Genomic DNA, 26576 nt, shown 5'->3' on the forward strand with positions numbered 1-26576 from the left:
GGATTTCTTTGTTATATATCTTTTTCCCTTTCCATTAACCATGCTGTCTACCCTCAGAGTCGCCAGCCGTAAGGCTGCTTCGCGTGACGCTAACTTGCGCACCGTCGTCGTTGGTGCCAGACATGCCTCGGCCTGGTCCAACGTCCCTCAGGGTCCTCCGGTAAGCTCTACAGTGCACTACAATACTCAATTGTGGTGTCCTTATTGACTCAATGCCTTTTAGGATGCTATCCTGGGTATCACCGAGGCTTTCAAGGCCGATTCTTTCAAGGAGAAGATCAACCTGGGTGTTGGCGCTTACCGTAAGCATTCATTCCTTCGCCGCTTGTTGACTCAATCCAAGTACCTCATAGCGAGCTTTTCATCTACTTGGAGGCTGACATTGTTCGAACTTGTGAATCAATAGGTGATGACAAGGGCAAGCCGTACGTTCTGCCCTCCGTTCGCGCCGCAGAGGACAAGGTTGTCGCCTCCCGCTTTGACAAGGAGTACGCTGGTATCACCGGTGTCCCTTCTTTCACCAAGGCCGCTGCTGAGCTGGCCTATGGCAAGGACTCCCCTGCCATCAAGGAGGACCGCCTCGTCATCACCCAGTCCATCTCTGGTACCGGTGCCCTGAGAATCGGCGGTGCTTTCCTGCAGCGCTTCTATCCCCACGCGAAGAAGATCTACCTCCCTAACCCTAGCTGGGCCAACCACAACGCTGTCTTCAAGGACTCCGGCTTGGAGGTTGAGAAGTACCGTTACTACAACAAGGACACCATTGGTCTTGACTTCGAGGGTCTGATTGCCGACATCAAGGCCGCCCCTGAGAACAGCATCATCCTTCTCCACGCTTGCGCCCACAACCCCACCGGTGTCGATCCCACCCAGGAGCAGTGGCGCCAGATCAGCGATGTGATGAAGCAGAAGGGCCACTTTGCCTTCTTCGATATGGCCTATCAGGGCTTCGCCAGCGGCAATGCTGACAAGGATGCTTTCGCCCCCAGGCATTTCGTGAGCGAGGGCCACAACATTGCCCTCTGCCAGAGTTTTGCTAAGAACATGGTAAGAATCTAGGTGCCGGAAAGTAACCACTGGTAGCTAATCAATTATAGGGTCTCTATGGTGAGCGTGTCGGTGCTTTCTCCCTTGTGTGTGAGAACGCCGAAGAGAAGAAGCGTGTGGACTCTCAGGTCAAGATTCTCATCCGCCCCTTCTACTCGAACCCCCCTATCCACGGTGCCCGTGTTGCCTCCACCATCATGAACGACCCTGAGCTCAACCAGCAGTGGTTGGGAGAGGTCAAGGGCATGGCCGACCGCATCATTGAGATGCGCTCCCTGCTCCGGAAAAACCTGGAGGAGCTGGGCAGCAAGCACGACTGGTCCCACATCACCAGCCAGGTAAGGAGCTCTTCGGATGAATATATTGGCAGATACTAACTCACCTTGCCATAGATTGGTATGTTTGCCTACACTGGTCTCAAGCCCGAGCAGATGGACGCTCTTGCCAAGGAGGTACGTAGCAATTATCAGGACAGTTGCTTTTCGAAGACACCAATCACTAATGTTTGTTTCTAGCACTCCGTCTACGCCACCAAGGATGGCCGTATCTCCGTTGCCGGTATCACCTCTGACAATGTCAAGAGACTTGCCGAGTCTATCTTCAAGGTGACCGGTTAAAGAAAGGATGTTGAGGCTGGACTTTATCCTTAAAATACATAGATCTGCCGGGGTGTGGCCCTTTGTATTGATATCCGACATGTTTAATTTAGCATATTCTTACGAGCATTATATTATGGTCTGAATTCTCTGGATGATTTTTATACCATGTGCGCATTAAGAGACGTATAGTTGTAGCGAGCTCTAGCAGGATAAATCAAATGCCGACTATCTGTTAATATAGAGGTAGGAGAAAGCCAATGAGGGACCAAACAGCTACCCTGCATGATATTGGTCGGGCTCGTAATCAAATAAATAATGATGATGTTCTAAACCGGCCCGGGCTAATATACACATCCCAAATGCGGACATAGGGTAGGCCAAAAAAAAGATATTCGACCAACGAGGGGGTTAAACTCCCAACCTTGAGACCTCTTGGAGTGTGACCAGATTGAAGTCTCACGCGCTAGTCATTGTCCCAGTCGGGTTACTTATTAAGATTTCCATTTATGTTCAAAATAGTTGATAAGGGGCATTTGCATAGCTAAGTGGTTACGCGGTCCGGTATGTTCACTCCACCAATTTTACAAAAGAAGGTGAAAATATAGCCATAATAAAACTAATTTGTCAATAGAGGCAAGTTAAAATAATTTTATCTAACTAAACAGTATTCAATGTGTGTACATTGCACTGTATTGCATTGGACAGTCTCCGTCTAAGTTGCCCTTAGAACCATCGCATGTTATTCTAGGTCGCTGATATACAAATGCTGTCTTAGTGGCACTTTGAAGCAATTGTCAATGCAGACTTGATATAACCTTGATAGTATGTCGGTTCCTAAACTTCAAGTGACATACACGTACCCCACCGAGATGGCTGTCAAGCGCAGTATAGGGAACTGCGGGCGATATGTGTGGTGCTTAACTGCGGTGAGATTCGGCCACAGACCATCAATATGAGAAGGAGTGATCGGATTATGGGTACGGTAGTATGCGGACCGCATATAAGAATCAGCTACCCACCAGTCTTCAGCTTCAAAGAAGACGAACGAAATCAGGTAAGCAAAAGAAGGAAACATACAACAGCATAAGTGTGGTAGTGGCCACCAGGAGCTGCGTCGGCTTGCTGCCCTATTTAGTCTTCCACCAGGGTAAGATATTTGGGCTCGAAAGAAGTCGATGGCTATATGAGGTTGTTACTGGAGGAAAGAACAAGCCCTTCGTCTCAAGTGAGGGAGACGTTACGGTAGCATATCTTTTCGAACATGGGATTACTCTCGTCGCTTGGGACATTGAAGCAAGCTCTGTGGATTCATCGGTCCCGTTTACCAAATTGCCTCGTTCGATAACACGCAACTACCGTCCTGAAACGGATATTCCATTCAGTAACTACATCCCGCCGGAAGATAGGAGCGACACCGAGGATAATCGGTGGTGGTCCGCTCAAATCCGTTCTGGTAACGCGGTCCGGTTCTTCTATGAGTGGGCTCTTGCTAGTGAAAATCGCCGCCATGCATACTTAATGGATTCCTGCGGAGTACACCCCGTAAAGTAAGTACGATGCAAGTTGATTTGCTCTCTGACTATTGGCTTTGAGGTTCAACTATTGCAATTTCTAGCTTCCCTAATCCTTTCTTGTGTCGCTGTCCAATAGTGGGATGGCATCCACCTACTGGAGGTCGTTGGGATGTCAGCTTTTTCCTTGAACCTGAGAAGCAAAATACCTCACCGTTTCCCCATATTGCCGTGGGGGCTTCCCAGCCAGTGGATGCCACAGACAACTCCATTCTATACGGGGAGCTTGCCGTAATTATTACGGTTATGAATAGTCGTGCCAAACAGCCACAAGCACAAAGTGAGGAGGAGATGGAGAGTCTGTTCGACATGGTGGAGGAAGAAGTTGAGAAGACTTTCCAGAAAAGTCCAGCCTTCGCAAACGAACAAACATTTCCGGTTCTTCTCTTCTCCTTTGTTGGCCCACAACATGCAAGGATACTCTGTGCTTCCATGAACCAGAGGCAGCTGATAGTTCGGATGTCAAGGCTTTATAGCTTCGAGAGAAAGGAAGAAGCTCCACTTGACCTGTTCACGTCCTGGCTTTTTTCGCGCCCCGTGGTGGAAACTTAACTGTGTTTGAGCGCCAGATCGGTGGAGTCTAGATTACCGGTTAGCCTACGGGAAAAAGTAGAAATCGAACTGTTGACCCCCATCAAAAGCTATTTCATTCTGCAGGATCAGAAATGTCCTCTGTCTCATTCCTACCATATTTTGGACGGAGATCTTCAATCATCGTCTTCAATAGCAAGGCATGATCCGAGGTGACACTGCAACGGACCTTCTCAGCTTAGCTGCGCTCGGGTAATTCTAAGGAACAAAAGATAGCTACCTGCGTTATTAAACACTAGCGGTTGATAGATAGTCATACAACATAAGCTGGATAGCTGGATGCATTTCATGACCCGTTAAGTCTCAGCATTGTGGGTTTGAATCAAATCTGCAGACCCCTTTGTACTTCATGACTGTGCCTTGCTGTATATCCCTTCATACTTCGATACCAACTCACAACTAAGACGATGGCTATTAAGAAGCGGGTTGTCTCATAGGAGTCACAAATACAGATAACCTCACTCTAGTTCATGCCGTGGTTCTTGTGAGCCCACCATTTCTTGCGGCTGCACATCCTCTTTTGTGCCCAATTCTCTTGGATACGCATCCGGCTTCTTTGACGCAGGTAATTCAGCAAATCCTCGAAAGACGGCCCTCCTTTCCTCCACGGCCACAGGCTGACGGCCGCGGCGTCGCAGCACCGCGACCCATACTCCTCCAGCAATGAGAAGAACTCCCGCCACTCCAACCCCAACTCCAATCCCAGCTTTTGCCCCTGTAGAAAGACCACTATTAGAGCTGGTGGAGCTATTCGAGCCGTATTCTGGTAAAGGACGCCAATATTTAGCCCAGCTCTCTTCCCAGGAGGTGTTCGATGCGGCAAGAGTGGCGTCCGCGACATTAATGGTTGTTATATCCGCCTCAGGAAGACCTGGGCCTGGCGCTTGGCCCAAGAACCATGTACCAGTGTTGTTCCCTTCGAACCAATTGACACCAACAAATGCAGCCTGAAGAAAGGGCCGGCCGAGAACCGGGGTATCAGTTGAATGGAAACAGGGAAAATAAGTTGCGTTGCGGTCGACCAGTGGGTCTTGCAGCGTAAGCGTGAGCAGCCTCAGGGGAACCTTAACTGTAATCGTTTGATCGCTGAGACCATCTTTATTGAACACGAAGGATAGATATGTCGCGGAGGACGTGATATTCGCATATTTACTGTTGGTCGTGTCCCAGATGTATAGGCCCAAGCCACTGTTGAACGAGACGGGAAACGACGAAGTGATCGCGTCACAGGTGGCTTCGGGAAGATACATATAAGGCTTTGTAGGGTCAATCGTGACTGACTTGGGTAGCGCGGCGCCATTGCTTTGCATGAACAGCCCATTCTTGCTCGTAAAGCCGAACGGCGAGCCTCCTGTCGCAACACCCAGTCCGATATCCTTCAATACAATCTGCCATATACCACTAGAATAAGACGACAGGCTTACTGACTGTGAACTCACTTCAGCAAGGACTCGACTTTTATCAAATCCGCCCAGCACCAGAGATCCTGGAATAGCTGGCTCTACAGACCCGATGTGCAGTCCGTAAGAGTAAGATGGAATGCTGCTGTCTCCTCCGGAGGTGTATAGCCACGCTGCGATCGTGTTCAGACTTAGTCCTGAGGCCACATCTTTTAACTGCAGTCCACCCAAGGCCAAATTTCCAACCGGGACCGGATAACTCTTGCCATTGGGATAGGTCTGATATGTTTGATAAACAGTCTTGAAGCTGACATTTGGGATAACAGAGCCAACCTCGACCTGATCACCAACGAAACCCTGTATACTTCCTCCTTGTACGCTCCAATAAGAGGTCTCCCATGCGCTTCGGTTCAAGGCCACCGCCGTGGTTGATTCACTCTGGTTGTACGTGCCGGCGCGTGCTGCGTAACATGTTGTCGAGAGGGTTGTGTTCGAGCAAATCGAGTCGGCGAAGATGGTGGTGGCCCCATTGGCGCCGGGATAAAGATCGACTGATTGTTTATTGCTGCCCACTGCTATCCTCACGGCTTGCCATGGACCGTCTGGGCCGTATGCCTGTGATGACCAGTTCATCACTAGGGGATTTGCCGCATGAGTAGCATCTTGGAGGACAAAAACAAGAAGACATAGAAGTCGCATCATACTGTTAACATAATCGTAAATACTTAGCTGGCTCGAGTTTTAGAATGAAAAAAAAAAAAAAAAAAAAAAAAAAGAAAAGAAAAGAAAGGCAATGGAGTAGATGATGGCGATCGCGGAAATGAGGGATAAACCTGGAGTGGAATGCTGGCGAGAACGTGAGAAATAATCCTCCGCACCCCTCGCCTTCAAAGTGAGACAGACACATCTCCGTATTTAATTTTCTGCAAGACTATCACGAAAAGCTAGTCTCCATATCCCTGCACAGTTTAAGCCATCTTAAGAAGAGTTATGCGAAGCCACAGGTGCAAGTATCCTCAATACGGTTAGATTAGTCGGCCGTCAGTCGTCTAGATCCTCAACAACAATGCATATAAGCTGACCATTCTATGGTTACATCGGGAGTCAGACTTACTAGTCTGCAAGGCTTATAAAATACCCTTCTGTATACGCTAGAGTGGACTGTGCTATGGATCTAAGGCACTTTGCACCACCCCAAAATTTACTGGTCTTGCCTACCGTTGTCGAGAGGCCAAGAGACAGTTTCAACTATATGTGCTTTTAGTATCTGGAGATTAGCGATGATATAGCAATTACCTCCAGGATTTCGAGTCAGACATACCTTGTTCTTTCTGCTACATTGACTCAACTCCATGGTTTGGCCTCAATCCAAAATTTGGCAAGGGGCAGGTGTTATTAAACCTATTCTATCTAGTATCACAGATCAGGCTACTAAAGCATAGGGTCTTCTAATGTCACCTTTACGCGTCGGCCCAGACGTCCATCTGGCAAGAAAGCTTTCATTAGTGAAAATGGGCAATATATGAACAGCATTTCCGCTCGGAAAGGAGGTCGCGAGTGGTGATCGCTGTCCCGCCCGGTTAAACCAGAGAGACCGACTCCTACATTTTCTCATATCCCAAGCCTGGCTCGACTGGGCTCTCATATATCCTGGCCTTGCTGATCTAAAGGATGTCACCACGTCGTGTCTCTATTTTGGTTTGACCGGGAGAAGAACTGGTGGAGATAACCGTCATAAACAACAAATGCTTACCGGCGGGGTCAATCTGCCAGCCGGCCCAATTAGGGCTCCCAGCCAACGTGTTATAGAAGGCCTTAAGGCAAACTACATGTACGTAGTTCCACCATATCCAGGAATTAGATCTGATCGGAGTCAATCATTGTGGGGCTTTCTGCCTAGTGAAATGGCGATCTTTTTCTGATGATCAGTTTGGAGTACATAAGGGTTGCAGTTCCAGATAATCCAGAACTCAGTGGCCCCGAGCTATTGAGTTAAAGCGTATCAATGTTCAGATTCATGACAGGTCTCTAATTATTGATCAGCTACGATTTTTAATAGCCTCTATACTAGGACTAATGGGGTTAATATTGGAGATTCTCATTATGAAGGAATCCTTTATAGCATTTTCCAATATACTTAGAGTAGACGTGTTGGTTGTTTTTCTACTTATACCCATCCATATCCTTAAGCTGACAAAAATCCGGAGACCGGGAATTGCACGCTGAGTAGAATAGGGGTAGAAGGACGAACCAACATAATAAACCACCAACAGGAGCCTACTACTGCAGGTCATAACTTGATACCAGTATTCCACCACCAATGCGTGGATTATGTGTTCTACTCCTCGAGAACAGCGTTCGGTGCTTCTTCCACGTCTACGGGAAAGTAAAAGCCCCGATTCAACCCAGCCCAGTAAGACCCATCCAAACCCAACGCGAGACCCTGTCTTATTATAGATCTAGGGACGGAGATACACAAGGTATATATTACATCTGATATAAAAATCAAAAACATACAACAGGAGGGATTCGCTGGTGGTCACCCACCCAACTACTAACCTCCCGGCGTGTGGCTTAAGTACGGCTGAGCGGACGGGAAGCCCTGTTCTCCACACCCTATGGTCGTATGTACCAGTTCTTTCGTTGTAGAAAATTATATAGTGTAGAGCCCTGAGGTGATTGTATCATTGTCAACAGGCTATTATTAGCACCTTGAAGTTCAAACAACGGCGTCCTTAGCTGCAAAACACAGCCATAAAATGAAGGCGGCGCAAAATATTGCGGACCATCTGCGTGGATATGTATCGGAGCATAGAGATCAGGGCATCTAAGCTTTGTGAGAGAAAGATGACATCGTGGATAGATGGCTGGTTGTTGTATTCAGCATCTAGTTATTGAATGAGACGAAATGGTGGTGGTTGTGGTAAATTATACCGCTTGGCAACTTATCTCCTTGTGTGCGAAACTTCACGCTACATTTTACGATGTCCTAAACTGCAGATTTTTAAATATCTTCCTATGGCAATAATATTTTTGTATAATTCAATTTAAATGTCAATATTTAAGGCTAAAACTCTATGTGTGGGGACATTTTCATCTCAAGTTATTGTCTCTCTCTATATTCTTAAAGTTCAAGGGACTATAGTATTTTTAACTCTACGGAGTACATTCATTTCAATTATATCTACCATCTAACTTTCAGTAACTACTACAGCTTACTGTATTATTCACATTGATCGTTACTCTAACTTATTGAATCAAACAGGTTATATGATCTTACTGTGATGTTCATATTTTCAAAATATCGACCCTTGGTACACTAGTGCTACCATGTAGCTTTAGTCTATAGCTACGCAAGACTAATCCTCTAATCGCATAGACAGAAGGAAATTGCTAGGCCCCAACGCTATTCCCTAGGGGCTTTGTACCATATAAATAATCTAAGAACTCCACAGAGCTTACCCCAGCAATTTATTATCCTTGAAACCCCCTTCATCTCTTTAGGATTAATTCATCACTAGGACACTAATAGCCGAACAGTGCAGAACTACTACCTGCTTTACCTGTCGTGCCCGTTGGCTGTTTTTTGAATGAACCAATTGATCATGTCAAACACCGTACCAAACCGTGACATCCAGACCAGACCCACCCTTCGCCTAAGAGGCAAGGGTGCAAATGAGCTGAAAGAACCCCGGATTTCAGAGCATCCGCGGGATGGACCGTGGATGCCAGATCCAAGTGGGTTGGAAAACGAGTTAGCGGTCCAGCCACCCGACACAAAGCCTGCAACAGGAGTCACCATGGACGAATACAGAGCTTCGTTCAAAGTGGACCGACAAGAGGCAAGCAAAAAAATGAGGGAGCTCAAAGCAGAGAACAGGCTTGATGAGGTCGAGCTTCAGTGGGCCGTTATAATGTGGAATTCAGTCGATATGATGCGTACGGATGGTTGGTCTGAGGATGAGATCGAATCAGCCCTGGAAAGATACTATGCTGGTCCTCAATAGTATGTTGCCGCCCCCTTACCACGTATCCTATTCAATTTAGTATCATGCGGACTCCTGAGCTTTCTGGCAATGCTGACCCTGCAAAGCTATCTCACGCCCAACAATATTGCAAGCCCCAGGATGATTGAAAGGTACGGTGCCGATTGGGGCTTGAATGCCCGGGGTGTCTACTACCGCCACAGGTATTCCCAAGGGTGGGTTACGGCTGGTCATGATCTCTGGCTACCATCGCTTGATGGTATTGATTGGAATGGTCCCGGCGAGTCCAGTCGCCGCTCGAGAGCAAAAGCTTTTCTTAAGTGTATTCTCAACAATGAACGATGGAGGAAGAGCGAATATGCGTGGGAAGCTGACGCCTGGACGCATGTTTTCGGTCAAATGAGAGACGACCCAGTTTTGGCCGTGTGAGTTCCGCCGTCCTCTGTACTTCAACCCTGACTGGATTTAACAGATTGAGTGAGTCCAGCGATAAACACGAATACAACACCATTAAGTTGAAGAGAGATCCCGTGTCTTGTCTATTGGTGGGTGAGCCTAAGTTTATCAAGAGGATTCCGGATGCAACTTTCGGCCTTGCAACCTTCAAACCGAAAGACTACCAGAACCCTCTAGCAGAATGGAATTTAGACCATGACCGCCTTGAAGCACTCCTACTTCATCGACATTGCGGCCTTATCTCTGACCCACGCTGGGGTGATGCGGATCTTGCATTCCCTTTCGCGGTCTATGAAGCTAAAGGATGGAGCGGGGATGCTCGAGAAGCACGCCGACAGGGATGCTCAGCAGGGGCAGTGTATCTTGACATGTTAGATAATCTTGCATGCCAGCCCGGAAAGGCTGGCAAAGGGAAAAGAGCGTATCAATCGGCAGAAGCCCGCAGCAACAATCAAGTATTTGTCTTTACCTCCTTTGGGGCCCACTGGCATATCCTGGTTGGGTATAAAAGACCGCGACTTGAAAGGGAGTGTGCCGGACATGAAGGATTCAGTGAATCTGTCTACGTAAGTTTGGTCCAGTAAATAACTTCATTGACGAGATAACCTGATCTTTCAACCAAAGATCTTCCAGAGAATCTGGAGCGGCCGTGTCGTGACTCAACGAAAAGCTTGGGAGCTCTTATCGTTGGTTGATCAGATACATCTCTGGGGAGTTACTGATTTCAGAAACTCCATTATTAACCGCTTGAATGATTGGCATGAGTTCGGTAGGAGATGTTACGCCAATGATGTTAAGTTTATGTTTAGAAAGGTCGGCGCAGACAGATTCACACGTGATGGAAAAGAATATCGGCCCATACCGGGGGTTTGCCTACAACTTGCAGACTGGGCTAAGCATCTCTCAGAAGAAGCTCGCGACAAGCTACGGGAAAGAGTAATCTCCTACTTCCACCAAGCCTGCCCAAGAGACCTCCCGGATTTGACAGATAATTGGCCCGCAGCTATAACCTGCCTTCTGGACGACTGCGGCCCCGTGGGCACTCCAGGATACCCTATTCAATGTAAGGAAGAGATGGCGGCGCACTATCGCGAGGTCCACGGAAAAGATGATGATGTGATAGCCGATCTTAAACGCCTTTGGGATGAACCGGAAGAGATTGACAACGATAATAACCCCGTGCAGGTTAGAAAGAGGGAGAGATTAGAGAGCGGAGAACCTGAATCATGCGCAAAACGGTATAAAGGTTCAACTCCCACTGATGTTGGGAATAAGCAGGTGGACGAACTTATTGATCTTACTAAAGAACATTGAGCACAATATGACTGTGAGAGATATTGCTTATTGTGTCACGCACTAACTTCATGAAGGTAAAGTGCTGCAGGCATATACTATGAGCCATGCTCGATTCATGAGCAGGCTAGTTGCGCCGTGGTACATATTCATGGTATCACTCTGTCTCCGTCAAAAGACTCATTCTGTGGTTGTACTATTCTGAAGTGATCAGTTTGGACAGAGAAGGGGACTGAGACAGCTTGTGGACCAGAGCTCATAAGCTTCGCTAGATCAGTTAAAGCAGTTATTACATCAGCTCACGAGGTGTTTTTGTTATTTTGCGGGGCGTTCTTGTATGGTATCAAGCTCTAAGCTTGAATCAGAAACAAAAACCGACTAGAAAGAAGAGAAATAAATAGCGAATTATAGAAGCAAAAGTGAAGGCAGGGAGGAGAGGAAGGGGTAAAACTGCTGGTTAACCATGGTGTTTTAGGCCTATTGTATTTCGACAGGTTAGTACACACATGAATGTCTATATGCGACATAATACACTTATACTAAGAACAAAATCGAGTCATGGTCTTGATGTCTTGCTCAGTTAAATCTCGAACCCCCCAAAAACGGTTGTGTCTGTCAAGTGACTTATTCTCTTGGTTGGCGTGGGAACCATCATAGGTCCACTCCATGCTTCCAGTTGGTTTCTTTGTAGAAGCAAAGGATTCCTTTGTTGTCTGGAGGAAGAAATTCTCGAAATAGCTAGTGATGATCAGGGCTTCAAGACACCGTTATTATGTGAATCAGATCATCTTCCTCTTATTCTAGAATATCAGTTACCTGATATTCTGTATTGTTTTGTTGCACTCACGTGGAGCCCATCCCAAGCATCCATAATGGGAAATTCGGAGTGGACTCGCAGAAAAAAAGGTATTTACTAGTAAAAGCACTATTTAATACTCCGTCTCACCCAAACCCAACCTACTCTTCACCCAGGTAACCCGCTCGTTAGTATCATACTTAGTTGAAAGGGGACATTTATATTGTATTTTAACACCCTGTCGATTCCCTCACCGTCAATGGGGGCTATCTGGAGAGCGTCTGCCAGGAACAGGGTTGCTAATGGCCGCATGTTCGGCAAGGTTCTAAATATACGATCAACTCAGCCAGCATATCGGGTCTGCGATCTGCGTTCATGAACCTCCAAGCCTCAGTTCTGTGTTCGAATGCGCCTCATTGATCACCCTCGGTTTTTTCTGTAGGAGAATTAACGACACAGCCGCGCTACGCTAGGATCAGATGATTGGCGGCCAAACTATTCCTTAGGCAGTAAGGATTGGGTGCTTTTTTATTTTGGTCCAAGATGAAATGGGTTCGGCACGTTTCAGCTCGTAACTATTCTTCGTTCTAGTTAATATTTCACCACCCCCCCCCCCCCCCCCCCCCAACAAGGGGGCGTAGGTCGGTAACTCACTATTACGGTGGGTGTCCAGATTAGGTAGTTGGGTGTCGTATGTTGGCAGGTTTGGGATAAGTTAGAAATGGGGGTTTTTGTTGTATGATTGTAATAATCTCATCGTTTTTTTTTTTTTCCGAAGAAGAATAATTTCTTATCATTATTATTCTTATTATTATATTCCTTAGTAAAAGTGATGCCAGATGTGCTGGCAGTTGAGCTCCATCTGCTGCATATTGAAGGTACGATACATACAGTACATACATACAGAGATACAGCATACATACACACTGTACATGATTACTGACTCGGTCGGGTATTTGTAACTCCCCTCCAATACGGAGTACAAAATCAATACGGCCGGATCCCCTCGCATCGAGAGAAGACCCACCAATGATCAATCCACCCAACAGCCAGCCATCAAAGAGTCAAGCCGAGTGCATAGGTTTCCAAATGGTAGATAATGCCTATTACAGTCCAGACAATGATTCATGGAGCATTCCAATTGCTGAGTGACAACCAGCAAGTTGCACAGGGTTGCGTCCTGTGGAGTGACAAGGTGTAACAACCCCCCGTGATTGATAGCCCGGAAGTGGCCTGTGGCATCCATGCCGTCCATGTTCCGACCCTGAATATAGATTGTAATTGAGACCGAGGGGGGGGAGGCCTAAACCCAACTTCCTACTCCGGTATCCATCTAATGATCTATCCAGGCGAACTCCCTTTTTTCTACGTCACTATCGAGGGTTTACGTGGTGTACTTTGAACTTGCGCGCGACCATGAATAGCCGGCCACCTGGTTGCTGAGTAGTTCAGAGGGGGGTGTAACTGTGCTACTAGGGGACGGCTAAGACGAAGCTACTGCAGTCATGCAGAGCCCGTTTCCTATAATAATCATAACACGGGGAGGCTGATTCACGGGTCAGTGGCAAATTGTAGGTACCTTTCGGTAACAAAAGAACCCTGCTGTCTCAAGAATTGTGATATATATCCCCACGACTTGAAATTAGGACTTTCCTGTTCTAATTTGTTCGCTGCGCGAAATCTGATAGAGGCGAAATATAACATCCCCAGAACACGTGGATGGCTGGTATCAACTAACACGGACTGAGGCTTTTCCAAACCACTGAGGTCGGATCAGGCATGAGAGCTGACTGGAGGAGTCATGTTTGAGCGTAGAACCTGGATTGCGCCGTTCACCGAGGCAGTCGCCTTCCAGCACATGGTCATAGTGCCCAAGGTTCGCCTCCCTGAATCATTTCAAGTGGTACTTCGTACATACGGTACATACCTTGGGGGATAATGATATTGCAAGTACAGATGTCACCCCTCAAGGTTTCCCCGTCACTTCGAATAACTATCAATTTTCTGGTTTCTCCTCACAGCTTATTCGGTGTTTACCATATACTAGTCGGTGTTAGTGTCCATTCCTCCCCACCTCTACTTACCCTACAGGTTTTCTCGGTCCCTGCTTAATGGGTTGTTAATTGACCGGAAACCTAAAACACCCAATAACAGGGAGTTAAAACACACCTTGCGATGCCGAGATGAATTGATGTATAGAATTCGAGTCGGTGATCGTAATAATAACTAAATGAAATTTGAATTGTAAGATTGAATCTACATTTAGTTACTGCGCTCGTCCGTAAATCACGGAGAGGAGAAAGGACCTTCATGGCCAACGGTGGACAAGAATAGCTATTAACTCAAACTATCCGTCTGGATATCCCTTCATTACTCGTCCGGAATGATTGTAAGGGGGCAGGGCCATAAATGAACCAATAATTCCAAAGGGAAAACTTTAGCAACCTTAGAATTACCCTTTGAAAGCCTGAAGAGAGTTTCGATTCTTCCTGAATTTTAAACCTTAGTAATAATCACAGGAGAGCTTGCTGTCCAATGGTTCATTGAGAGAGTGTGATCAGCCATTGATTTGTTTCGGTTAGATCCCAGCCGACTGTAACCTGTGACGGGGATCCTTGGCCCCATCGTCATTCATTTCTTGATAGGTACGGATACTCACTGTCGACTCCTTCAGAACAGATGCATGGAGATCGTAGTAAATGGCGCAAAAGCATTGTTTTAATTTCCTAAATTAACGAAGAGTGATCTGTAAGAAATCAGAGAAAAAGAAAAGAAAAAAGTATGGGAGAAACAAAAGAGTAAGTGGTGGCTGTCTGAACCTCCGAAAGAAGTCATTCCCGAAGCTCCTCTGCATCCCAACAGATACAGAGTTTTTGATGCACGAGAGCAAGGCAAGCTGTTATGCAAGTCCATCATCTTGCATTCACCTTTTCTTTCTGGCGGTGGGGGGTGCGCACGCGCGGGTATGGCAGAGGAAGGCAGAAAATAGAGAGGTCGAGGTTGGTCACTCTTGACGGATGATCTGCCGTGCTGAACCAGTGTTTCCCTGATGTTGATCCTGTGACGATGATGGCGTTCACTGTCGAGAAGAAAAGGAATACTACATTATAGTCTTCCATTCCAAGTATCCTAAAAAGCAAGGCACATTCGCATTATGCTACTTTGAATCTTAGTCCATTTTTTTGGTTCGCCTTTCTTTTCCAGAATTATTGTCGCAGCAATCCATCACTGTGCCTTTCTCTATCGGGTTTTTCCCCCAGGTACCAGGTATGTACTTACTGTAATGCTTACTACGCCGTACACCGTGACGGCTCCGGCTCCCGATCCATTGATGGATTATTAAGTTCTTCAGGTATTTTTTAATTTTTTTTTTTTGGCCCGTCCAGTTTCTTTTCTTGTCACTCTCCCTCCACGCGCACAATGCTTTAACAATTTCTTGGATTTTTGGGTGCTTTTCTCATCTCTTAGTATTCTCTATGTTCCGACACTCCTTTTATGCTATTTGACCTGTATCAAGAGACAAAGGAGGAGTTCCGGACTAGACTGTTGGGTTGGACCCAGTTTTCTTGTCAGTCGTGGTGGGGGCGTCGGTGGCAGAGGCATGGCCATGGCGTAAGATAGCGTTGTCGAACAAGCTGTTCCGGTTCCGTACCACTCGCAGCGACGGGGTCGTACAGCGTACGGTATCGGGGCTGTCACAGACTCAGCCTAGAAGGACTCACTGGCTCTGGGCTCTCTCAGCTTTTCGTCGGGTATGGGGTAGAGACAAAGAAAAACAAAAAAAAAAAAAAAAAAAAAAAGATCGAGGTTATTAATGGAACAATAGAATAAAAGATGAGACAAGACTCGAGTCTTACCTTTTCCTACCCCGGTTTCTTTAAAAATAAAAACAAAGCAAAACAGAGTCGAGGTGAAACTTCCAGACAACAAAGTACTAGGTTTTGGATGACTCCATCCATGATTGCTTTTCCGATCGATCGTTGGTAGGGATCAATGTTCCAGAAGGAGAAAGAGAAGACTTGACTAGTGACCGACCTAGTAGCATCATAAGTCAATTCTGGTATGTATTCTATTCTGTAACGGAGGTCACTATTAATTTAGGAGGTGCCCGTGACTACGTATGGAAATACCCGCTGCCTTGCCATCCGTATGGTAGTTGGGGCGGGCTTTCCCATACGGTACGCCGTTCTCCGTACTAGTGATGGTACTATTATTTTCCCCTTCCTATTATTATTCGCCCTTTCCCTTCTGATTATTTCTCCCGAGCAGTAAAAGTGATGGAGGCCTTTTGGTACGTGCGATACAAACACAGATTTCTCTCTTGATACTAACGTTTCGTTCAGGCATTCTGACTTGCCACACGACTTTTTTCTCTTCTTTTCCGAAAGGTAGGTATGGATGTAAAGTCCGCATGATGGGGTGGCCGACAACCTCCGGGAACACACATCGAACGACCTATAATACTGAAGTTTATTAACATTCTTTTCTTGGGTCTATGACGGGGCAATTCAGTTAGGTCCTTCTTACAAGGTATAGTAAACGGTAGTAACCGGAGGACTGCCCTGTAGGTGTATGTATAATGTATATACGACTCAAGTGGTAAAATAAATTAATCAATCAAACCGTGAAGATGATTCGTATTATAAACCCGGACCCAAATTGGATTAAACATCCTGCGGGCCTGACAACTCCTTGGCCTAGAAAAGGTACCCTGAACGATACCATACCGCTTCTCCCCACTCACGACTCACTTCTGGCTCTCTCCGCTCGAGGGCCGCCTTACGCTCTCATCCTGCTTTCTTTGGCATCATCTCATCTCAGCTTTCCCTCTCTCCTCTTTTTTTCCCTTTCCCCTTCCCCTCTCCGTCCTCCACTTCCCTCCCCTCCGAGACCCAACTCCCAAGGCCAACCCTTCTGCCATGGGTTTTGGTTACTCAAGAGTTTCGTTTGCTATTCCATATGCAAACTCCCTTCCAAACTCTCCTCTGTCCTCCATTGCTTGATCTATGGCGTGTTGTTCTGACTCGTCCTCCCGTGTATTCGGCCGCTGACCTGCAGCTCTCACGCTGCTACCCGTCCTTCACCCGGACACCCTCTACCTAGCCCTCCTCTCAATTCCTCTTCTCCTTTCGATTTTCGATCGTATCCTCTCCCCCGTCCTCTCGTCTTGGTGCCATTTACCTTCCCTACAACCTTCCCGCGACCTCATGCCGGCTCTTGAGGTGCCAGTGTCCGGGTTGTCTCTGTGTAGAGACAACCCCGGGAGCGATTCCACGGTTAAACCAACGCAGATCATGCGGCTAAACCTAGCTCAGAACACCCTCGACGAACTGATCCAAACTCTACGGGACGACCAAACAGCTAGGGTCCGCTTGGGGAAACATCCCACTCTCTACTACGGATCCAAATCGCAATCGTTTCACTCTCATCCCGAGACTCACCGGTCCGAAATCTACAGCAGCAGCTCCAATGACAAAGAAAACTTATATTTTACTGGTGTTCTGAGCCATAGCTTGGAGGTTCAGAAAGCAAAAGAGGCTACTGCGGCCACGGACCAAGCATTGGCCAACCTCGAACAGAGCTTGAACGCCTTTGAGAGGGGAAAGGAATCGAAGAAGACCCATATAATTACCAGCATTGATGAGGTGAGGGCTCTTCGAGCGGGTGATAAACGGCAGGCCGCTCTCTTAGCCCGTAAATCCTCGAGTAAGGTGGAATTGGAAAAGGACCGGTTGCTGAAAAACGCAACCAACCGCTCGGTGTCGTCCAGCCCAGCTCTGGGTGTCTCCCTGTCTCCTACTTCTGCACATCCTCTTACTCCTACCTCCGCTCCGCTTTCCCAAAACAAAGACCGTGTTCGCCTCGACGCCCTTAAGGTCCCTTTCATTCACCTTCTCGCCGTCCGTGCCGTATCTGCCAAGTTTCTTGCTCGCCAGACTCGCTCGTCTATCGAAGACTGTACGGCTTTGGCTCGGAAGTACGGTGCCGAGAACCGAATCAATCCGGAGAAGTTCGATCTCAAGGACAAAGCATACCGAGAGTTGGATGTATGGAAATTTCCTTATCCATCCCAGGAAGAGCGGCAAGAGGCCATTGAGAATGCTATCTCAGCATTTGATCGCATGCGGATCTCCCGCACCGACAAGCTATGGCAGATGCTTCTTCCAAAGGAGGAGCGAGGGAAGGGGAAGTGTCTGTCACGACTGAACTTGCGCACCGGACCTGTCAAGAAGCCGCAGACTCCTCGGATACAAGTACAAAACTCCGACGAGAACGGCAAAGACGGGGACACAACTGGGCCGGATACCGATAGGGTCAGTGGAAATGCCTTGACCCCCAAGGCACAGCCCACATCGGCTCCCCGGTCTGGTGCCAATGCACAGAAGAAGCGAATCGGCAACTCTGCAGCGAAGCAGTCTACTACGAAGGGCAAGAATACGACAAACAGTACCTTGACGGGGCGTGTCACCAAAAAGCCGGAACGGAAGCCAGTGCCCAAGCCAGATGGGAAGTTCAAATCAGCAGAATTCGTTCATGATTCGGATGAAGATGACACAGACATGCCAGATGTGTCGGCATCGGAACAGCCTCTTTCAGAGAAAACTAAGCCGCAGCCTAAAGCGCCACCCAAACCGGTCGAGTCGTCTACCCCTCGAGAATCTTCCCATGTGCCGACTCCCAAGATAGACCAGCCGGAGCGCCCTGCACCCAAGGCCGAACCGTCGCCCCCAAACCCTCCGAAGCCTACTACCTCATCAAAGAGGCCACCATCCTCCCGTCCTCCGGCCCAGAAATCTCCTCAGAAGCCGTCGCCGCTCGGCTCATCCCCTCCGACCAATGCTTCTGACCTACAGAGTCGCAGTCGTTCTTCGAGTCAGAACAATTCCTCTAGTTCCTCCTCATCACCTTTGATTACTCAGATATCCAAACCAAACAAAGCCACGGGCACCTCCAACGTTAAGAAACAGATGAAAGCCAATGGTGTGGTCAAGGCGACTCCGGCGCTCAATCCCCTCAAGCGCAAGGCAGAACTAGACCGCCCCTCTGCAACTCCCGCCCAGGGACGTACCACGGGGGATTTGGAGCACAAGCGACGACGGGCGGTTAGCACATCGAGTGGTAGCACGGGAAGTGCTTCACCGCCCCTCAGTCGGGAGATTCTTCTCCAGCAGCTGCGAGAGAAATCGCAGCGCTTTAAACACTACTATGCCAAGTACCGTTCACTCCACGATACAATGGCAGCCCATCCAGATCCACCGAGGGCGGAGTTGGAGAAGTTACGGCGGCAGCATTTTCGACTACAGCAGATGAAAGAGGAAATCTGGGATGAAGACCGGCGGCTCCGCGAAGGGCTTTAAACGACTACTCCGTTAGACGAAATCGGTACGGGGATGTGCTATTTAATTTCCTATGTGACACTGTTAGATCCGGGTTGTTCACGGAACGGATCACCCGTTTATATTCTTGGATGTTTATGTTATTCATCTCTTTTTCTTTATCGCATCAGAAATCTTCTAGCATGACGAGGCAATGTTCTGAGTTTGCTTCGAGGCGTTCATGGTCTGTTTTCATATCACACACTCATGTCTGGTGACTGCATTTTGCGTTTGTGATTGTCTTCCCAGTGCAGCAAAAAACACATGCATGTAATACAATACATAGAGATCTGTCATGAAGTAAGGTAATACTACATCATCTGTAAGGAGGCTCTCACGCAGCCTCAACGGAATTCAATGTATGATTTGGCGTTTAAGTTCATGCGCCAGTCCTTTTTCCATCACAATGTTGCTCTATTGCCGTCATTGGTATCGCCGGTAGTTCGCACGTTAAGGCGTTTGCCTGACTGATTGGAAATCCCACTCCCCTCCCGGAGGAAAAGTTAGCCAGCCAGGGGCAGTCACGATCCCCTCTTGTGGCTGACTAGCCACTCTTATCTCCTCAGTTATTGACACCCCACCAACGATTTGTAGGGATCATCCAGGTAAAGAGGACATTCTATCTATAATCCTAGAGAACACTTGGAGCCCCCACCCCCTCTTCCACAAGACGGATTTCCAATAAAGGCGAACCTGACGACGACGCCTTCTTTTTTTTACCCCGGATCAACCGCAATGATGAGCCCGCTAGGCTACTCTGGTACTAGTCTCCACTGAACCAAGGCCCGCACGTGGCTCGCCGATTGTTCGGATTCCGTAACGATACAATTGTAATTACCGTAATTCAGTGACGAGGACGACGTCCGACGACGTCATTCTTCGTGGTTAATTCGGTCGCTAATCCTAACGGGGCTTAGGTCCGTTTCTGCCCGGCGGTCTGAAGCTTTGGAAATGAACGGGCGATAGAATCATTATCTTGTGTTCTAGCCCATTGTCCATCAGGCCGAGGCAGCAATAGCATGGCTGCGTTGGTCTTGTTGCTTTGAAACGGAAGACTAGATCTGGGCGATGCCATTGCGCATTCAAAATTGATTGTTATCAATTACTGTCGGTGACCAGGAGCTTGTTGCAGACAGCTTGAAAAAGAAACCTTCCTTTATTTGACTGCAATTGGGATCGCATCAGCTCATCTACTCTATTGGAGCTTATCAATTATCTCTGTATTCTTCGTTTGTACCACTTCGACCATGACCCCCGCAAGAGGACGTGTGCCTGGCCAAAGGAGCCCGCATGTGTTGGTACGTACTGAGATGCTACACTTGACCGCATGTTGCGGATTACCTTGTATACATGCCTTTGCAATTTTACTCACCTGGTGTTGATCTCAGGTAACCGACTCGCGCGAGCAGCAAACTTCTGCTCAACCTCGCCGTCGTCGTTCTCCATCTACACGCTTCATCACAGTCGACAATGTGCTCCAGTATACATCGGATATTCCCTCAATGCAACAACGTCATCCACCCCAGCCTTCGCGAGCCCGTCCGCGGTCGCGTATTGCATCCGCAACGGGTGGCTTAATTGGCGCAGGGACGGCAGGTGCATCCGGCGGTGGCACCAGCGCAGCAAGTACTGCGGCAACGATGGGCCGTCTCGCAGCTCAGCCCCGTTTACCCCCTCGGTCGACGAAAGTGAGTGAGAAATTGGTTCTTCTTCCTGAGTCGGACGAAGTCGATAATAAGCTGTCAGAAGATGAGGAGGAGGAAGATGTTGACGAGGAGGCTGTGGATGAGGAGCTGGTTCAGAGACTGGCGAGGGACAAAAACCTCGATGCCGAAATCGTAAGGCAACGACTATTGACACAGAAGAGGCTTGGTGGCGACTTTGGCGTCGACAATGACATTGCGCCCCTGCTGGCAGAGGAGGAGTTATTGCGCCGCCGGAAGGTCGCGCCGGAGAAGGCTAAAAGTTATGCAGAGCGGTTACCGAAGGCTCGTCGTGCGGAAAAGCTGGCTCGTGTGACTGCCTATTGTACTGCACAGGCTTATAAGATGAGTTCCCTCGCGACGTTTGTCAAGGAAAGACATGGAGGAAAGACGAAGCTCTACGACGATTGCCTGTATACCGCGTACCATTTGCCGTTATTACCCGGTCATGGGGGTTACAGGCTCAGAAGTAGTCCGGTTGTGAAGAAGCCTGGTGGAAAATCTCTTCTAGATGAAGAAATTGAGCGGAATGAGCTTCGTGATCACCATGAAGACTACATGCCGGAAGCAGAGGAGCATTCGGTTCTCGGAGGCCGTGGCGAGCATGGCTCACAACACAGTGATAGCGAGACGCCTGGGCACGACCAGGAGGGCTATCATGAAGGCTCAGGGACGAGGGCCGAAGCTACTGATGGCACAGCTTATGAGCATCATAGCCAAGCGCCCGTTGGTCCACCGGAGCCTACCCGATTGCTATACAACGTGGCCGAGATGTTTGTTTTCAGTTATGGCGTGGTAGTGTTCTGGAACTTCACGGACAGGCAAGAGAAGGATCTCCTCGCCGATCTTGCGTTTGCGACGTCGTCCGTGACTGGAACTCCCATTCCGCTGGCTACTATGCCTTTGCAGGAAGAGGATTTCGAAACGGAGGAATTCCACTTTGAATATTCGACTGAAATCTCTCGCCCCCGCGTATACAACGACATGATTACACTACGAAGCGGTGACCACATGATAAAATTGGCTATCAGTCATGGCATCGCCCAGAGTACCAAGCTCTGCTTCTTCGAAGAAGTCATGGCCAGACAAATGGCCGAAGCAAAGGACATACCACGTAGGCTCGCCATGACCGGCAAACTGGGCATGAAACGGGAAGAAGTGTTCAGAATTCTGGGAAGCTTATTCAAAAGCAGAGTAGAGGTCAATCTCTGTAAGTTATCCCGCAACCTACATACTCAAGATCCCACCACTTACCACCAACAAACAGCCTCCAACATGCTAGACGTCCCCAACTTCTTCTGGGAAAGTGAACCAACCTTATACCCACTGTACATCGCTGTCCGCGAATACCTCGAAATCAAGCCACGAATCCAGGTCCTGAACGAACGTTGCCGTGTCTTCCTCGACCTCGCCGAAATCCTCTCAGACTCAATAGCCGACAGCAAGACGTCCCGTAAGTACCCATATTCTACTCTCTCCAAACAAACAACTAACCCTCCAAGACCAAACCTGGATCATCATCGTCCTAATCATCATCTCCATTCTCGTCACCACCTCCGAAGTCTTCCTCCGATTCGGCCTCCTCTCCTCCGGCAAAGGCGCCTCATCCACCTCCTTCGCCGCAGCCCTCTTCTCGCGAGCCCTAAACCCGACTTCCCCGTCTTGTTCTTGTCCAGTCCCTGTCCCGAACACAGGCTTAAACACAACAGCAATGGGCCTGTTAAATTCATAATTATACCTTTCCCTTGGTCATAGTTAAATCAGGTTCCTATAATCATCTTTATTCCCTTGTTCTCTCACTCCTTGTCTATTGATGATGTACATACATAGTAATAATGCAGGGTATTGCTACTCTTAGTCTTCATGGAAAATAAATAAGTTAAAATCCTCAAAAGTATAATCCGAAGCATAATTACAATCCTTAAGAACCAATTCAAGGGTTTCACTAGAGTGAATGAAAGAGATCGGATACGAAGAATGGTTCTTTTAGTTTGACCCAACACATCCATTCTACCCATTGTAATTTGGTTGGCTGTATGAACTCCATGTCGTGTCTGTACTACATACCGGTCTCAACTCTAGAAATCTCAACTAGATATTTGGAGGGAAACAGGTATTTTCAAGTTCCCAAGACACACGAAACCGAACTATGGTATCATATTAAGCGAATATTCTTTCTCTATATCATACAGTAGGTGAACCATTTACAATGATGTGAGTATGGAGACAAAGGAGCAAGAGGAAAAAATGAAGACACAAGGGTACGGCGGATATTAAATGGATGAGGTATAATGTGACAAGGGGATAAGGAGACAGATGATAATGCAAAATAAAAAAAAAATAATGAATAACATGGTATATGATACCAGAACCCCGCGACCAAAGCAGACCAGACCAGAATATCCCAGTTCCCAAAAAAAAAAAACCCCGTCCAACCTAGCCCTGAACCATTCCCACCTCTCTATTTATTTATTTTGTGTTCGTTCGAGTCATATCGCACATTAGGAGAAACAAATAGAGAGCAGAAGCAAAACACGGGAATCAAATCAGCTAAGCCCGGACTCCTTCCAGTGCGCTTACACCTTCAAACGGAATGCTAAGAGAATAACATCTCGGATATCCACAACGATGTATGACAAAGGGAATCGAAACAAAATCAAAGGGAGAAACACGATATGCTGTTATGCAAGGCCTGTAATGAAGAACAAAGGAAAATAATGCCAGTACAAAGGAAAAGATATGCTAATGTCAGACTCATCGTTTGAGTTTGGACACTGCGTAATGTTTCTGGTTCTAGACCAGATCTCTATGTCCCAATATCAGAGGTCCTGCCGATCATTGAGACTCTAGACCGGCGTGGACCATGCACTCTCGCCAATTTTTGGCTTCATCTCGTAGTTCTCCGGTTCAGTGCTAGTTGGGCGTCGGATGGTGGAGTTGGGAAAGTACATGTGAGGGGGCATTGAGTTTGGGTATGCTGGACCATTGGGATCAGAATAACCAAAATCAGTTGCAGAGCCCGGTGACGGGATGCTACCGTGTGACGGCGAAGCCCAACCCAAGCTTGTCATGTGGGGACTCCCACTAACACTGTTGGGCCGATGATCATTATTGGCAGGCGGCTCGAGAGGTTGAGGAGGGCCGTAACCGGATGGGTGAGAAGTCATCGATGGCCGGGTGTGTGGAGCACTACCAAAACTGGACAGAGATGGAGAGGTTGCCGTTGGAGAAGCGCGAGGACTGGCCTGTGGAAAGTCTCCGCGGACGTGCGGAGGAATAGAACCATTTCCCATGCTGTAGTATTCGCCAGACGAGCGGGGCATGTTCAATGGAGGGAGCTCGCCAGCTGGTGAGAGAGCAGGGTGGTGAGCTGGAGATGGGGTAGAATGAACAGAGCCATGTTCTGAATACATTCCCTCACCGGGGGCTCTCACCCTCTCCTTATTTTGCCTCAGATTGGCTTCAGTTTCTGCGGCAGCCTCCTCAATGGTACCGGTATGGTGGTTCTGATGGCGTGTCAAAGTAGTACGACGTGTGAAGGTCTTCTGACAATTGGCATAGGGGCATTTATAGGGGCGTTTACCGGAATGTATCCGGCGGTGTCTTGCTAAAGAGGATGAATCGCTAAAAGGCTATATCCACAATGTTAGTTATTGATCATTGGCCCTTGCCAAATGAAGTATAGCGACACGTACCTTTCCACATCTCTCGCACATGTGCGGCTTTTCGCCTGTATGGACGCGGGAATGAACGGTCAAAGCAGAGCGCTGAATGAACTGTTTACCACATCCTGGCCAATCACAAGCGTGTGGTCTAATACCAGAGTGTATCCGTTCTACGCTTTGTCAGTTAAATGAACACTATAGTACCTTTTGAATAGTCTTACCATGTCTCGCCAGATCGCTGCGTCGAGCGAATCCCTTGCTACAAGTGCCACAGTGGAATGTCTTGGGTGGAGGATCTGTCCTGCCCTGAGGGGCACCGCCGTTCGGCATCGGAGGAGCACTTGTATACCCTCCGGGCATATAAGGGTTTTGCAAAAGCGGTAGCGCAGGGTTCGGGTGTGTCTGCGGTTGGTATCGCATGTCCGGATGCATATTTGGCACTTGGCCGAGCGGCGCGTGAGGAGGGTACGCAAGTACTGGCTGGTCACCAGCCTCTGAAACCCCAGGCTCCGGCTTCATCTTTGGAGATGATGTATCAAGATGAGGATTCTGTATAAATTGCTGATGATCGAATTCTGCGGCAACCATGGCTGCAGAACCTTTTCTGTTCAAGATAGTTGTGATGTCCATGACCCGACCCAGCGGGGAGCTGAGGGACGGTAGTCAAGGACAAATCAAAGCTACCCTGCGGTAGTCCCTCTGAGATGTAGCCGTAGGATAATCTCCACGGCGTACCTTCCAGTCTCAAGGCAATTCAATCCCACCAAATTGTGAGATCAGCTACTGAGAGGTGCTGACGGTGCGACACGCGAGGTGCACTTTACGGTCGACAATGGGGCAGCTGTGGCTTGCGTACGGCGTAAGTGCCAGACAATAAAACTATGTAAGATAAGATCGGGGTCAGGTTCATCGTTTCGACAGTCAAAATTAATGCAGTTAATCCGGAAGCATTGCCGAAGGTAAACTCGCTTGCGCCAAAAAACAAGCAATAAAATAGTAGACTCACCTCGTTGGGTCTGCCGAAAAATTTACCACCGCGGGCGAGGTTTCCAAACTTTCGCAACCAAGAATGTGAGCAACGAAGGCAGGGGTAACTTCGGGCTCTGATATAGTTTCAATCCCGAAAAATAAACAATCGAAGGACAGTTTCACTCCTAGCAGAGGACTGGGCTTCTAAAATTTCTCGACCTTCCTGCCGGACTCCGGGGCGTGATGCTCACTGCAATCTCCACAGGTCGGTTCAGAAATCACAGACGGACTGAGACACGATGTAAGCCTCGTCGGACAGCCGCAGGAAGATGTTATTTTCTGGGGCAATAGCGGGTGCTACTCGACAGGGAAATCGGAATCTCGACTAGATTCTTGAACTTTCAAAGATCGCAAGATCACACTAATCTCTGGGACAAATCCACCGCCACACGACCTCGGGAATTGTAAAGAGAAATATTCGGATGTCTGGGAAAATGTCGCCGACGGGTAATTTTAACGTTTTTGTACTCTTCAAAGGCAGGATCCGTTCTCGAAGGGCGCAAAGAGCGATCAATTCGCGACAGGGAACGAAGCAGGTCGGCGTTTCCTATTTAGGAAGTACAACCATGTTAGCAAGTTTCGCTTTGGACGAGCGATCATGCCAGGCTCCTATTATCAGGTGTGAAGCTGCAAGCCCTCTGCTAAGATGTGGATGGACACTGAGCAGATCCGATGAACTTGCTCACTCAGCGACAACGCCATGAGTTTGATTTCCGAAGTATCTTGACTCTCGCAACAAGCCACTGCAAAAGCGACTATACGCATTCACCAAGGAAGAAAAAGTGGGACAGTATAGGCATCATTCATCTGCGTCATCGGGACCAACCAGCGGGGAAACTGCGGTGCAAAGAACGAACTTCATGTATATGACGAAAGCACTTACAGAAAGAAGTCGTTGAGGAAGTATGCGCTATTTGGACGGAAGACTTCACGACGCAGTAGGATAAAAGAGCGCGTGGAGTTCAAGTCAAATAGAAAAATTTGGGGTTGAGGTTTGGCGGCTCGATTGGGCTTCCAATGGCGGAGGGGGTGGAAAACAGTAGATGAACGCTCCGGTTGGATAA

The 26576-nt window shown here is 48.0% G+C and overlaps 7 protein-coding genes across 7 annotated transcripts; 5 read left to right on the forward strand and 2 right to left on the reverse strand.

The window, feature by feature from the left end:
- Window positions 1–40: 40 nt before the first annotated feature.
- F9C07_2022 (putative aspartate aminotransferase) lies at window positions 41–1664 on the forward strand (the record flags this gene model as incomplete). Its single annotated transcript, XM_041290274.1, has 6 exons — window positions 41–160; window positions 224–302; window positions 407–1047; window positions 1098–1385; window positions 1440–1499; window positions 1563–1664. 6 exons carry the CDS (start codon window positions 41–43, stop codon window positions 1662–1664), a joined length of 1290 nt encoding a protein of 429 aa, XP_041143538.1.
- Window positions 1665–2633: 969 nt separating this feature from the next.
- Window positions 2634–3769, forward strand: F9C07_2278199 (uncharacterized protein; the record flags this gene model as incomplete). The annotated part of the gene is made up of 2 exons (XM_041290275.2): window positions 2634–3193; window positions 3262–3769. 2 exons carry the CDS (start codon window positions 2634–2636, stop codon window positions 3767–3769), a joined length of 1068 nt encoding a protein of 355 aa, XP_041143539.2.
- Window positions 3770–4266: 497 nt separating this feature from the next.
- On the reverse strand, window positions 4267–5910 carry F9C07_2020 (putative aspartic-type endopeptidase; the record flags this gene model as incomplete). Its single annotated transcript, XM_041284981.2, has 1 exon — window positions 4267–5910. The coding sequence occupies one exon, from the start codon at window positions 5908–5910 to the stop codon at window positions 4267–4269; it is 1644 nt and encodes a 547-aa protein (XP_041143540.2).
- Window positions 5911–8467: 2557 nt separating this feature from the next.
- Window positions 8468–12366, forward strand: F9C07_2278201 (uncharacterized protein). The gene is made up of 4 exons (XM_071510280.1): window positions 8468–9214; window positions 9302–9619; window positions 9682–10216; window positions 10275–12366. The coding sequence occupies exons 1-4, from the start codon at window positions 8799–8801 to the stop codon at window positions 10962–10964; spliced, it is 1959 nt and encodes a 652-aa protein (XP_071364033.1). The 5' UTR covers window positions 8468–8798; the 3' UTR covers window positions 10965–12366.
- Window positions 12367–15541: 3175 nt separating this feature from the next.
- Window positions 15542–20053, forward strand: F9C07_2132340 (uncharacterized protein). The gene has a single exon (XM_041284973.2). It carries the CDS (start codon window positions 16947–16949, stop codon window positions 19095–19097), a length of 2151 nt encoding a protein of 716 aa, XP_041143542.1. The 5' UTR covers window positions 15542–16946; the 3' UTR covers window positions 19098–20053.
- F9C07_1337004 (uncharacterized protein) lies at window positions 19731–23107 on the forward strand. Its single transcript, XM_041290287.2, has 4 exons — window positions 19731–20413; window positions 20504–22028; window positions 22086–22271; window positions 22321–23107. Exons 1-4 carry the CDS (start codon window positions 20363–20365, stop codon window positions 22548–22550), a joined length of 1992 nt encoding a protein of 663 aa, XP_041143543.1. The 5' UTR covers window positions 19731–20362; the 3' UTR covers window positions 22551–23107.
- A 557-nt stretch (window positions 23108–23664) lies between these two features.
- Window positions 23665–25113, reverse strand: F9C07_2016 (putative C2H2 finger domain protein; the record flags this gene model as incomplete). The annotated part of the gene is made up of 3 exons (XM_041290294.1): window positions 23665–24450; window positions 24514–24653; window positions 24705–25113. The coding sequence occupies 3 exons, from the start codon at window positions 25111–25113 to the stop codon at window positions 23665–23667; spliced, it is 1335 nt and encodes a 444-aa protein (XP_041143544.1).
- Window positions 25114–26576: the final 1463 nt, after the last annotated feature.

The sequence above is a fragment of the Aspergillus flavus genome, chromosome 2 (genome assembly GCF_009017415.1).
Source record: "Aspergillus flavus chromosome 2, complete sequence".
In the NCBI taxonomy this organism is placed as follows: Eukaryota; Fungi; Ascomycota; class Eurotiomycetes; order Eurotiales; family Aspergillaceae; genus Aspergillus; species Aspergillus flavus.